Below are 14,453 nucleotides of genomic sequence, written 5' to 3'. Positions count from 1 at the left end.
AAATAGGGGTTTCGTTCAGGGTTTCAGCATTAAGAAGAAACCATGTATGACTATGCAAAGATTTTGTTAACTTTTTTTTGAAAAGTCCTAACTGTGATAAAAGAATGTTTGTTTGACAGTTTACATTGTAACAAAGTCTTATTGAAAATATTAAAAATATTTATCAAATTGTAGATTCTATTTTACAACTGTATTTATGACAACTTATGTTAAATGAAAGGACAGTGGAATGTACACACTTAGAAGGCCCAGATAAGAGAGGGGGTGTTTTAGCTTTTCAGCTTTTCTTTGACAGGTTTCCAATGAGTGAATCTTTTTGGTTGTGGCAGGAGTGTCCTTGAGTGGAATAAACTAACTCAGAGCTGGAAAAATGCCAGACGTTATTTAACTTCACAGCAAAAGAACAGCTGGCAAACGAGCTGTGTCTCATCAGGGCCTAAAGCAGCATTTCCGTAGTCATATACATACCCTGCGAAGCCTGCTCATGTTCACACAAAGAACACATTAACATGAAGGTAGAGGAGAGTCTATAACAGATATTTTGGTCAGTAGATCCAATTTTAGTTGCAAATTTTGACAAAAGAGACGTGTTAGGTGACAATGTGAAGCCTGGAAGCATGTTCCTTTGTCCTTGCTCAGATGAAACTTTAGTTTTTAAGAAGGCGAGGGCACTTATTTTCTTGCCTTGCCACAATTTCCAAGTTGATAAAAGATTCGAACTGTTGACTCCTGGGTTGTGGAGTTATTCACGCCATAGTTGCAAGAGCAGAGTCCCTTTCCTATCCTCTAGCACGATGATTGGATGTAAGACAGCAGTCTTATGCCACCAGATCAAAGTCGTCCCTCTGCAGAAGAAAAACAATGGTGGTAGAACATTAACAAAGTTTTAGCCCAGAAAAATGATCAATGACACTTGTAGGTTACAGGACTCCGGATGATAATTTGCATTGGAAAAATTACAGAGGACATATAAGCGGATCCTGAAAACGCACTCACCTCATCATTATAATTCATGACATGCTGCTTGATCTTGGAGGAGTCAACCCAAGTAACAAAATCTTCCATATTTCTGGAAATAGTCACAATAACGGGGTCATTATTTGATCACTTTAGATGCTTTTTACATGCATCTATACTGCCAATTTCTGTTTCTGCAGAATGGGCAGTTTGTGTGGGAGGCCCTCCGCGGCATAAAGTGGTTCAAACTAATTATGAGAAGACTAAACAAAGTGTGAAATCTAACCTTGTGACGAGGAAAGCTGGGTCTGTGACAATGTCTGGGCCAACACGCACATCTGAGACAAGTCAAGGTCAGTACTGTAAAACAATTTCTACACTTTTAGGCAAAACGAGCCAATCTCTCTCAAGACATCACTCCCAAACAAACTCTTGCAGTAATGAAGGATACGTCCTTGTTCGATGAAGGTGATGGCCGTCTTCAGGTTCTGAGCCATGTGGAGTTTCAGCATGATGCTGGGCAGCCTTCTCCTGCGGGGGTCACACAGGTAAATTGAACGATACATCATTGCATCCAAGGGCTCCAGTGAGGGATAATGTATGGAATGAAATGGAATACACTTTCTTTTATTCTTTTTTTATTGTCCCAGAGGGGAAATTTGTCTTAGGCATAGTGCTACAATCTGTTAGACTAGGTAAACACTGCCCACTCTGCGGGGTAGAAGTTCAAGAAAATGGAAATTGTGCCAGTCATTAATGTGAATTAGAACCCTGACAGGCTGATGCAGGACTGAATCAGCTTGAAAGGGTTTCATTTCTAGTGATGACCAGCAATCTCTACATCATCCCGCTTATTAGAAGGCTACTTACTAAAGCAATCAATTTGACACAAACTGGTCCTCCAGATTCTATGATTAGAAATAACAGACTGTAGAATGGTGTATTTAGCCAATCAGAACTGAGTATTCAACAAAGCTGTGTAATAATTAGAGTATAAGATGTTTTTGGGGTGAAGATTTACCTGCAGAATGACGAAGCTGTGACTTTCTCTGTGAGGGACAGATTCTGTTTGGTGGGCATGAGGCCGATACTGTACCTTATGTGAAGAAACAACAAAATGATCAGTGGGATATTGTGATTTTAAACAGATAAACCAAGAATGTTCAAAGCAACTAAAGAAAACAAACAGCACTGTATGACAGTACAGGAGCCTGTATAATGAAGCAAGTACAACACTTGCTCTCTTTGGGTTAACTTTGGGATCCACAATAGCTGGTATCATGAAGCTGGTTATCAACCTGGTATTTTAACTCTGGGTTTTCCTGTTCAGCTACCAGTCATGGGAAAGAGTTGTTCATTTAAAGTGCTAATATTATTTTATCAGCTTATACTTTTTCACCTTCCTTAATTGTGATATATATCTTTTTTTGTGCATGTTATAGGGTTACAAAGTTAAAAAGCCCAAAGTCCACCTGAAAGGGACTTACCATCTCCAACAGAGTGAGAGACTGTAGCTAAAACAGAGAGCTCAACACATAGGGTGAAAAGAGGAGCTGCAGCAATGTGCAGTACAACAAAAATTGTGCTTTTTGAAAATGAAACCACGTAAACCTATTATGGTGCAATCTCTAAATCCAATTATGAACCTGAAAATGAGCATAATATGAGCACGTTAAAGTGACAACATCCGAGCCATGAGGGGAGTACTTAATAGGATAGAAGAAAAGAAGTGATAGCTGCATAGAAATTTGTTTCTAGCAACAACATTAAGTGATATTCAGCGAGGTGAAAAGTAGTTACCATGCTGATTTACACGGGTTAAAAGTGAGCCATCTTCGGCAAACAGCAAAAACCAGAGTTAAGGCCAAAGGGAGCGGGATAACCCACTCATCTTGCTTTGTGACACAGGCCCCAGATGTTGACCGAATGTTATTAGATAGGTGATTCTGTCAAGGCAAACAATATCACAGCGAGACACTCACAGTTTTTCCAGTAGTCGATGTGTGCTCTGAGCTCTGAAGCCATCTTTCTCATCCAGATCTCGGATTTTCTGGGCGAGATCTCTGATGTTACGACTCAACTTGTTGTACCTGAGACAGAGGAGAAATAAACACTATTACTAAAATACACTACAATAACAATTAATTTGCTTTTCTATGTACTATTCACTTGTTTGCTGCTACCATTGACTGTACATTAGACTGTGTATGTAGACTTTGTATAAACCTAAATCCTGGACATTATACCTGCCCACATACACACACACACATATATACATATATATATATATATATATATATATATATACATACATATAACATTTTTGCACGTCCTCTATCTTTCAGCCTCTCTTTTTCGTGTTGAACAGCTTTCTATTTTGTATATATTTGTTTCTATTTATTGTTTATTTCATGTAAACATTTAATATGTTTATGTATGCACCAACCACCAAGGCCATTTCTTTGTAAGTGTGACCTACTTGGCAATAAATCCTTTTCTAACTGATATAAAGAGGCTGCTAGCCTTAAAACAAGTAGAATTTTAAACATTTAAAGGGCTGGTTCGCTAAAATTATGCAGGTTTTAAAATCCTTACACTATAAAAGAGTCTTTAGGCTTATAAGATCTGATATCTAGTATTTGCAAATTCCATGTAACGTTAGTGTAGCTAGCTATGTGTTAAGAGGACACAGACACTGTTGCTTACTTGGTGTAGTCCTCCCTCTTTTCGATGCGATACTTCCGCAACACTTTGACCTCGTGCAGGTTGTTGTCCACCTCCCAGTTGATGAAGTCCACCTTCTTCAACAACTTCTGTTCATGGTGCTTTAATTTACGCACCATTTTTAAACCTTTCGCTGGCTGAATACAGTTTATTTACAAGGCAGACGCCTGGCCATGCAAGGGGAAGAGGAAACACAGGAAACACGTGCTCTTCTTCTTCGGCGTCCGTGTAAGCACGAGCGTGAAGTCAATGTAGCGCCACCTATAACCATAGACCGTTCTATGCCTACAACACGTTTTTTTTTGTTTTTTTTTAAAATCTAAAACTAATTTTTATAAGCGTGTAACTTAAGTGTGGGAAGTGGGGGGGAGACACAAAACAGGGGATTTGGGGGTTCTCCTTCAGATTCTATTTGAATCCCATTTCCTGCATTTCTACATATATTTAGGGACTATGATGATACAAAATCCAGGAAATAATTAAGTTGATCATAACAATAAATTCTGCCAGAAACAATAGTAGGCTACTAAACTATAAATAAGAAAAATACGTCTTACTTTCTTTATTGTTTAATTTCAAAGAAAGTGTGTGTGTGGGGGGGGGGGGGGTGCAACGGGATTTTAATAAGTGGGGTCCCCCAAACTAACAATTTTTGGTTCTCAGAACGTTCAGGGAACGCTCGTTTCTGGTTGTGTGTTGGTTGTGTGTTGGTGGTGTGTTGGTTAATCGGAAGGTTTTCTTAACGTTCCCCTAACGTTATCTTAACGTTGCGACCTTTTTACAATCCTCAACCTTTAAGGGTGTAATTTCCACTAGATGACAATAGTTACCTATTTTCATGTCCAGCAGGAGTCACCAAACGTTTTTGGAGTAGCCTATGCTGTTAGTCGTTGTAATTTTCATTCAGCAGAGAGACGAGACTCCGTACCGGCTGTGTCTACTCAGGGTACAGCCTACCGCAACATTTTCCAACTTGCAGCGTGGAAGAGTTGTCTGTAGCGGTCGGAGGTTTAAAGAAGAAGACTATTCAGCGAATGAGTGTCTCCTTCTCCGCCTACCCAGCTGAGATCCAGTCCGACAGGTAAGTTACTGAATGATGGAGAGTTTGGGAACGGGCTCTTTCAGGTATGGAGGGAAGAAGAAGAAGCAAATGAGATGCTAAAATGATCTTATCCTGTCTGCAGAGACATGTGCTAGATGTTTATTCGCATGTAGCCTACCTCCTGCCACGCTAATTATTTATTTGTCAAGACCACTTCAGGGACAGTTTGATCAAATGGAATTATATTATTAGCAGCAAAGCAACTAATAACCGCCAGAGGGACTTTAAAATATATATGTGGGCTTGTGGGAAAAGCGGTTGCTTTAATTAATTCATTCACTTTCTTCCTGACTCATTCGCAGACTCATTCACTCGCTCACTCACTCGTTCACTCACTACTCACTCAGTCACTCCCTCAGTCATTCATTCACTCAGTCACTCACTCAGTCAGTCAGTCACTCATTCCTTTACTCACTCACTCATTCACTCAGTCAGTCAGTCACTCATTCACTCATTCATTCACTCACTCACTCACTCACTCATTCCCTCACTCACTCACTCACTCACTCACTCACTCACTCCTCTCCTTCCCTCTTTGTCTACTGACGGATCCACATCCTGATATTGTTTAATATTTGTTTAGGTCAACTCCCACTAAAACAAATATTAAAAGGTTTCCCAGCATGGCAGCCAACCAGCTCTGCTCCTACACACTTCCACGTCCCCAGCTGTAGGCTGGCTCAGGTGAATGAAATCATTTTTAGCACCTGTCCAAAATCTCAGCATTTCAGTTCAGTCCTGAAACATCTTTGCAGTTTGACATGTTTATCTCAGTAGTGTTGTGTTACCTTATCCTCGTCTCAATGTCCCAAAGACATCAAGAGCAGACAATATGTTGTAAATCAACACATAATAGCATCCGCCAGGCGACAGGTTAGCTATTTCAACATGCTCTTTCTATTTGTGTGCACATTGTGCATGGCATTCATGGTGGCAGTGTTGGAAGATGTACTTAGGTCCTTAGGTGCCGAGGAGTAGTGAGTTGCAGTAGTCAAGTCGTGAGGAGATGAAGGCATGAAAAAAAACTCACCAATGGGTTGCTGCTTATTAAGAGCTTAACTATTCAATATTTTTACAGCTATCTCAGTCTAAATAAGTGTGAAGATCCTTGCATGGCTGGCAACTGAAAATTAAAGTCAATACTGTTCTTAAAATTATGCTTAAAGAGAGTAAGAGGGGAGTTGTGTGTGTGTGTGTGTGTGTGTGTGTGTGGTGTGTGTGTGTGTGTGTGTGTGTGGTGTGTGTGTGTGTGTGTGTGTGTGTGTGTGTGGTGTGTGTGTGTGTGTGTGTGTGTGTGTGTGTGTGTGTGGTGTGTGTGTGTGTGTGTGTGTGTGTGTGTGTGTGTGTTACTCTCTCTAAGCACATTTTAAGAACAGTATTGACTTTCATTTTCAGTTGCCAGTCATGCAAGGATCTTCACACATCTTACACACACACACACACCCACACACACACACAACCCCATTGGCACACACGAACAGAGAGGGATTGTGCAGCCGTGCCCCTCTGCTAAGCAGCGCTGCTACATAAGGAGGTCAGTGTGTTGAACACAGCACTTTTCTGTCAACACTTTTTTGCCCTTCGTGGCTTGTTGTACATGCTCTTTCTACAGAGTCAACTGAGCCATGTCATAAAATGCTGGTCATAAAGTGTTGGTCATAAAATGCACTGAGAATTATGTATTATGGTCAGTCAGATCAAGGTGGAAACTCTTCAGCTTTACCTTATGGAAACCAGCATAGATCCCTCAGCCCTTCCCACCACTTGAAGGGGGCTGAAGCAGACTAACTCTAGAAGGGACATTGCTGAAGCAGTTTAGTAGGGTTTGCCTCTCATATTCTGCCTTCTGCGGGAAAGTGGAAGTGGCTGATCAGAGAAGAGATGCTTCAGTCAGAAAAAGTAAGACAAATGTCAATTTTTTTTTTTAAAGATTATTTTTTGGGGCTTTTCCCTTTTATTTTTGCGACAGTTGATAGACATGAAAGGGGGAGAGAGATGGGGGTGTGACACACAGCAAAGGGCCGCAGGTCAGATTTGAACCCAGGCCGTTGCAGGACTCAAACTAACCTTTTAATGCATGCAAGGTTATCAATGAACAACTAGACACTAAACACTCGGCAGCATGCTTTTCTGAGGGCTAATAGATCAGATACAAACCATGGAACTTGTTGACTACTGAAGCCAGTGATGGAAGAAGTACTCAGACCAATAGTTACGAATTGTAACTCCAGATTCTATGAGTATTGGCGTAACCCTCTAAGAGCTGACGCTGTTGGGTTTATCCCTCCGTGCATGGTCGGTAGAGTAGATTTTCTTTCTTGCCCTTGCGTCCTGCACGGGCCTCAACTAGGTCTGCAGATACAGTATATAACATGAGCGGACGCGTTGTTCATCTGCCAACGTCAGTGGAGCAGGTGGCCCGAATCTTAGAGGGCTATGCCTATACTCATAGACTCTGGAGTTACAATTCATGACTGTCGTTTTATTTTGAATAGGCTTCACCCTCTAAGAACAGACACCATTGGTGTAGGACCGAGTGGGTCATGGAGGACTCGGACATGTTACGCAGATAAAAACGGATGAATGGGCATGGGGATCCCTAGCAGGCTGCTGCGTAGATGTCGGCCACGGGGGGGGGGGGGGGGGGGGGCTCCACCCCCTCTGTACTGTAAACCTGGGTGGTAGCTTCGCACAGCCAGTGAGACAGACGCTGTTTTAAAAGGGCCGCGCCACGGGAGTGCTCTCTGTAGTGCTCTCTGTTGTGCACAAACAGCTGTTGTGTTTGCCTGATGTATGCAGTGCGTAAAACATACTGTGATAACGCGTGCGCCTTTTTATTTTTTGTAAAATACCGGATTAATTTACTTCTGTAAAATATGTATAATACTTCTGTACTTGGGTAGGATTGTAAAAGCAGGGCTTTTACTTGTAATGATACTTTTACACAGCAGTCTTGATACTTTTACTTAAGTAAAGAATCTGAGTACTTCTTCCATCGCTGACTGTACACCAATGATAGCCATACTCAAATGTTATTTTGTATATTTATTAAGGCCTGTAAAATAGTAGCTATGAATACTCAGCAAGTACTTCTACGAATTGCAGCCAGTATTTTACTTTAATTACATATTTTTATGAGATACTAACAGTAGTTCACTTGTATTGCCTCAGAGGACAAATTCACCTTAAATGGATAAAAGGAAGCCCATAAACACAAGTACACGAAAATCTCCAAATATTAAAATATGCAGAACTAGATTACAATGGGTAAGAAATCCAACCATCAATTTACTGAAGCAGCAGTTTGTTTCTGTTGGTGGAGGACAGACTTCTACAGTATAGTATAGAGAAGATGACAGCTGTTTTAAACTTTGAGTTGTACTGCAATACACATATTTCCCCCTGTCCCCATTATTCTTATTTTTTGTTCTGATCTTTGTTTTATGTGCTCCAGGACTGCAGGCTGGTCACAGGAATGCCCGACACTGCTTCAGTCTGGACTTTCTCTTTAATTACCTTTACCGTAACTCCTGACCTGCCTTCCTGCTTGTTCTACACTCAATTTCTCCTCTCTCGGACGCTTTTTGGACCGGCTCCATTATTTTTCGTTTGCATTTGATTTTCATGATCCCTCCATAGTTTTATTCTTAGTTTTTGGATAGTATACAGTACATGTTTCCCAAAGCAGAAATTGGGTTTCTTGCTCAAGGGCTTCTTTGTTAATCCCTGAGATTGGTAGGAGCTGCAGGGCTATGTCTCATTTCTCTGCTGAACCAGACTCGCTCATTCATTATCTCTCTTTTTTTTTCTGTCCGTCCCAAAGACCCCTAGGTTGTCTGCTGACTCGGGCACAGAGTCCACCACGATGGTGCTGTCCTCGCCACACTCCGCCAGACTGAAGTATCTGTCTCTGTGGGTGCTGGTGTTGCAGACCACCTCCCTGGTGCTCACCATGCGCTACTCCCGCACCCTGAAGGAAGATGGACCCCGCTACCTGGCCTCCTCCGCCGTGGTGTCGGCCGAGGTGCTCAAGATCTTCACCTGCACCCTCCTCGTCTTCATTGAGAACAGTGAGTAGGAAGAGTGAGGGTGTGACAGGAAGATTTTCTCTGTTTTCCTTTCTTTTCTTGGTCCATTTGACAATAGATTTGGTGCTACACGGTACAATATCTCATACAAATGGCCCCCAAACTTCTTAATACCAGACTGACTTTCAGATCCTCTCTGTTTCTTCTTTGTCTCTTCACTTCATGTGTGGTCCTTTGATTAAATGACTGATAACACATTGTTTCTGCCAGATTTCAGTGTGCAACTGCTGAAGGAGGAGATTGTGAACAAGCCCATGGAGACCATGAAGTTGGCTATTCCTGCAGTGATCTACACACTGCAGAACAATCTGCTCTATGTTGCCTTATCCAACCTGGACGCAGCCACCTATCAGGTGACCACTGAATGTGCTGGTTCAAGTTCTCTCTCTCTCTCTCCTCTCTCCTCTCTCTCTCTCTCTTCCTCTCTCTCTCTCTTCTCCTCCTCTCTCTCTCCTCTCTCTCTCTCCTCCTCCTCTCTCTCCTCTCTCTGTGTGTGTGTGAGAGACAATCCAGTGTAACTGAACTGTTGTCTGTGTGGTTTGTGATAATGTGTATCCACAAATTTACAAAGCTCTGTATTTGTCAGAGAGAATCTTTTTTCAAATAAATCCTTGCTTAACCAGTAATTGCCATTTAAATTACAAAGCATTTGTGTGTTCATCATACTTGTTTTATCTGTTTGTAACCTCAAATAACATTAAGAGATAGATGAAATGTATATCTGCAAATACTGACCCTATTTGACTTGAACGTTTTTGGTATAACTTATCACATAGAAATGTGGCTGTGGTCAACTTTAAATGTGTTCCTTACAATAATTTTAAAAATCCTGTTTAAAATTAGGTATTTTACGTTTTTTTATACTATTTATAAGAGAGCTTTCAGAATTTTAAAGAGAAAAAAACAAATGGAGCAGAAGCTAACTAGGCTGGCGGGCCTTATGTCTACTACTATCTTACTTTCTGCCTTACTCGTGTGTTTGTGTTGTGCTTTACACAGGTCACGTACCAGTTAAAGATCCTCACCACAGCACTGTTTTCTGTCTCCATGCTTGGGAAGAGGTTGGGCTTCTACCAATGGCTCTCCCTGCTCTTTCTCATGGCCGGAGTCACTCTAGTGCAGGTACAAGCAGACACTGCTCTCGCAAAGCACCTGAGCAAATACAAATACACAGGTTTATCTGCTGGTCAAATGTGGAGTATAACTTCATTGGCTCATCAGATGTTTTATATTATATTGTATATTACTCTAATTGACAGATTTTTTGTCCTGTGCCTATCCGTGCGTGTGATGATTAGTGTAGTGCCTTCTTTGAAACCTCCTTAAGCCGCTGAAAAGCTGAGTCAGGGAACAATAAACACCTGTATGACGCGCTGTTAGAATAGTCCAGTTCCCCTCCAAGATATGCGTTTTAATAATAATAATAATAATTTAATAATTTTAATTTTTTTATTATTCCCCAGTGGGGAAATTACAATTACAAAAGATTTATTATCCAGGCACCCAGATGGCTCGGTTGGTGGAGCGGGTGACCATGTATAGAGGTTTATGCCTCAATGCAGCGAGCCCAGGTTCGACACTGACCTGCGGCCCTTTGCTGCGTGTCCCCTTCTCTCTCCCCTTTCATGTCTTCGTCTGTCCTGTCAAAAATAGAGGCTAAAAAATGCCCAAAGAATAATCTTTAAAAAAAATAAGATTTATTATCCATTTCAAAACAAGAAAAAACTAAAACTACAATATCCAGTAGACTGAGAAATATGAACGTGGATGTGCGAAGTTTGCGTTTTCAGTGAAAGTGTCTTAAACCCCACAGTGGCCCACAGAGTCTGAAGGGGACTCTGAGCAGAAGATCCTGTCTGCAAGCTCTCAGTTTGTTGGACTCATGGCTGTGCTGATGGCCGTGTGTCCAGTGGCTTTGCTGGAGTTTACTTTGAGAAAATCCTCAAGGAGACTAAACAGGTGTGTGGGTCCGTAACATACAACTGGGTGAGTAACTATGAGTGTCCTGGTGGAAAGGTGTGTGTGTGTGTGGTGTGTGTGGTGTGTGTGTGTGTGTATGTAGTGTGTCAGAGTGTGGGTGGTTGAGTCAGTGGGTGTTGAAGCTCTCGTGTTGTGTGGCTCTGGCTGTGTGTGGCCTGTGTGTCCGTGGGCTTTGTGGAGTTTTTTGAGAATCTAGGGACTACAGAGTGTGTGGGTCGTAACATGCAACTGGGGTGGTATTTGTAGTGTCCTGGTGTGTGAAGGTGAGAGTGTGTGTGTGTGTGTGTGTTGTGTGTGTGTGTGGTGTGTGTTGTGTGTGTGTGTGGTGTGTGTGTGGAAATAAGTTTCATAATTTTCCAAATTATTTCTTAATTGTAGCCCATTTTCTAGACAAAACAGTTTCTGCAAAGTCATGCAGACAAAGCACATTTACTGAAAAGTTAAAGATGGCAAAAGGGATTTTTCACAACATGGCAACCCAAAAATTGTTTTTCTTGATGGGAACAAAAAATGTATTCACATTTAAAAAAAGGCCTTAATTGCAGTTTCTCGAGTGCCCCATTTTATGGCGGTATCCCTTTAAATTTGATACCAAATGGTAATAATGCTGTCGCCATAAAAAAATGAGCGACAAACTATATATCTGTATATAACTGAGCTATTAAATCTTGCAAAAGGCAAAATGTACAGCATCTCTTTTAGGTCACCAAAATCTACTGACAGGAAGTATTATACCTTTGTATTTCAATATAACAGAAAACATTGTTTCATTGCTATTACTATTGGCACACTCCATTGTCACATTCATTTATTTAAAGAAAGGGAGGTGTTACTGCAGATAAGAAGAAAGAGATAAATAATGTTTTATAATAATAATTATAAAAAACGATGATTGGGTCACTTTTGCAGCATTGCTCTTCTTATCTCTAGCTGCAAGCCTCTTTTGCATGTTCCTCCTTTGTCGTGCTTCTTGATTGCAGCATCACCACCAGTAGCTCATGTTAAAGGCTACTCCCTATCCACTTCCATTGCCACTGGAGCCGCCTGCCTGCCTGCCTGCCATGTTTGTTTTGGAAATGTGGCTTTCTTGTGTTATTGTTCAGGTTTTGGATGTTACAGCTTCATGTGCTTTACATTCTGTGTACTGCGGAAGGGTTTGTGTAAAACTAAAAGACTTACTGCTATAAGAGTCACACAGTAGGATAAAGAAAAAAAGTTCACTAAATACATTAATACTCAAGTGGCAAACAAACTGTTTACACATGAACACCAACCAATTAATGGGATCCAATGGGGTCTTACATGGCACTGATCAATAATAAGTTTAAAATGTGTGCCATGCTGTAGTTTGTGGTTAAATGTGGTTAAAGATAACGACAAGTCCCTAAACTCTAGTTTCCTGACCTTCCTTCAACGAGAACATTACTTCACCTTGTATTTTCAATTAAAAAAAACTCACTTCTCTGTCTCTCCTTGTGTCCTCCAGGTTTGTTTGGCTTTGTGTTTGGCTTCATAGGAATGATAGTGTATGACGGCCAAAGGGTCAGACAGTCAGGAATGTTCCAGGGCTACAACACCATCACCTGGACAGTTGTTGCCTTACAGGTGTGATCATTATGTTTCTCTTCGTTCTGATATTTGCCAGTTGTCAACGAAATGCATTTGGTGTACAAGCTCATATACTTGTTTTTGTTGTACATGTTGTCTTCATGTTTTGTGTGTGCGTTTGTAATACTTTCCAACTTTGTCTGCAGGCTCTGGGCGGCTTGGTCATAGCAGTAGTCATTAAATATGCAGACAACATCCTCAAAGGATTTGCTACCTCTCTGTCCATCCTCGTTTCTACACTCATTTCATATTTCCTGTTGAAGGATTTTAACCCTACACGGTAAACACATACATGCTCATGTACACTCCCCCAAGGCTTAATTTTGGTTTGCAAATAATTAGTCAATTTTTAAGTCAGACTAGCAGTGTGGCTCTATCAATGTCATTCCGATGGTTGGTCCACCACTTTGGTAGCAACTGAAATATCACAACATCTATTGAATCGATTGCAGTTGAATTTGTATGGACACTTGTGGTCCCTATGTGACCCTATAGACTTTGTCGATCCTCTGACTTTTCTTTAAGTGCCACTATGAGGTCAACCCATTGTCTATCCATACCACGATTTCGGTCAAATTGTTTCTTGTATGAGTCAATACTTTTAGTTTTTTTTCGATCCAGACAACATTTGGAAAAAAATCATTTCATCAGCCTCAGCTGTGCTTTGTGTTGAGTGCTAATTGGCTAATGTTAGCATGCTAAAATGCTAAACTAAGATGGTAAACATTGCAAACATTAAACATGCCTAACATGAGACACATGGCATGTAAGCATTGTCATTGTGAACATGTTAGCACGCTGGCATAAGCGTTTAGCTCAAAGTGTCTCAGCCTCACAGAGCCCATTAGCATTGTTGTAGACTTGTTTACTAAGCATGAGCTGAGTACTTCTGAGTAATTCTTTGTTTGCTTATTGAATTCACTTTAAACGCCTTGTTATTTTCTCTCTTTTGTTTCCTGTTCCCGCCTTTCTCACAGTGTATTCTTCCTAGGGGCAGGGCTGGTTATTGCTGCCACATTTCTCTACAGCAATGAGCGCAAACCTGCCAGTAGCAGCGCCATCAAAGTATAACAGAGACCTCTGTGAAGTGGGCTCCCTGACAGAAGTGATGGCAGGCAATCGACATAGACCAAGCAAGACTCTATGAACTTTGACATTGAGTTTGGCATGCGGAAATTAGGAATGCGAAATTTTGAGTGATTAAATCTGTTACTGCCAAACAACAACAGCTGAAGGCTGTTGAGGCCGACTGTTCACCATTATACTGGAGAAATGCTGCTTTGTACAAAAGAGGGGGGGCAATAATATGAAATACGTTTACTTTGTATATGTACTTTTTAAGTTTTTTTTTTTATAGAAATTTTTATAAAGTCCAGGAATACAGTGGAGCTAACCTATGTCAACAGACAATGCTAACTGAATTATCCCATTGAAACGTACTGTGAGTGAAATTTACAGGGACAAGGAGGAGATTATGATGACTGGCTTCATAAGTATTTAAAAAAGTTTAATATACTGTAGACCTAGAGACCAAAATCCTCGACAGAACTTCCATCTAGTGGTGGAATGAGGTGCAAACTTGCCGCAAAGAGGAGGTGTTAACTTTGGTCAAATATGCTGAATGTTATTTTTTATATGAGATCAGATGATGTGGGAATAACTGCTTTAACCTTGCTGCTCACAGTCTAAGTGCTTATATCAAAAACATTCTCATTCTACTGTTTTTTTAATGCAAAATAAATTAATATGAAAGTACTAATAAATAAATTAAGGCATTTTTTAACAACCAGCTCAGCCTTGATCTTTTTTCTTACTTCAAAGTGATCGGCTACATTGGAGCGTGTGAGAAGTGTGTATGTTTGCACACTCTCTCTCACACATATACACGCATGCACGCACACAGGCACGCACACATACACACACTAATGCATTCCCACAGAGCTAGGCTTCTTTTCAGCTCCAGTTGCAGTGCACACAAAAGCCAAACCAGTCTC

At 40.9% G+C, this 14,453-nt stretch overlaps 2 protein-coding genes across 2 annotated transcripts; one reads left to right on the top strand and one right to left on the bottom strand.

Annotated features, from left to right (window-relative positions):
- Positions 1-92: 92 nt before the first annotated feature.
- Positions 93-3,931, bottom strand: imp3 (IMP U3 small nucleolar ribonucleoprotein 3). The gene is made up of 7 exons (XM_032530707.1): positions 3,664-3,931; positions 2,940-3,047; positions 1,979-2,053; positions 1,409-1,488; positions 1,244-1,295; positions 997-1,069; positions 93-845 (listed from the first exon to the last, which is right to left on the bottom strand). Exons 1-7 carry the CDS (start codon positions 3,798-3,800, stop codon positions 819-821), a joined length of 552 nt encoding a protein of 183 aa, XP_032386598.1. The 5' UTR covers positions 3,801-3,931; the 3' UTR covers positions 93-818.
- A 579-nt stretch (positions 3,932-4,510) lies between these two features.
- Positions 4,511-14,235, top strand: LOC116699174 (UDP-N-acetylglucosamine transporter). The gene is given in 10 exon segments (XM_074783871.1): positions 4,511-4,762; positions 8,607-8,853; positions 9,082-9,224; positions 9,871-9,993; positions 10,685-10,769; positions 10,772-10,828; positions 10,831-10,857; positions 12,338-12,456; positions 12,606-12,739; positions 13,437-14,235. Coding segments are annotated over 9 exon segments (987 nt in total). The 5' UTR covers positions 4,511-4,762; positions 8,607-8,648; the 3' UTR covers positions 13,531-14,235.
- Positions 14,236-14,453: the final 218 nt, after the last annotated feature.

The sequence above is a fragment of the Etheostoma spectabile genome, chromosome 12 (genome assembly GCF_008692095.1).
Source record: "Etheostoma spectabile isolate EspeVRDwgs_2016 chromosome 12, UIUC_Espe_1.0, whole genome shotgun sequence".
NCBI lineage: Eukaryota > Metazoa > Chordata > Actinopteri > Perciformes > Percidae > Etheostoma > Etheostoma spectabile.
The sequence above is the reverse complement of the archived record's forward strand: the minus strand, read 5'-3'. Positions and strand labels throughout refer to the sequence as shown.

What these genes read in the sequence shown, in the direction of transcription:
- imp3 (XM_032530707.1), bottom strand. Translation starts at nt 3,800, where the DNA reads ATGGTGCGTAAATTAAAGCACCATGAACAGAAGTTGTTGAAGAAGGTG. An exon ending in ACAGCTTCGTCATTCTGCAG is followed by an intron (nt 1,489 to 1,978) that starts GTAAATCTTCAC and finishes TGACCCCCGCAG; the next exon opens with GAGAAGGCTGCCCAGCATCA. An exon ending in TCATGAATTATAATGATGAG is followed by an intron (nt 846 to 996) that starts GTGAGTGCGTTT and finishes TTTCTTCTGCAG; the next exon opens with AGGGACGACTTTGATCTGGT.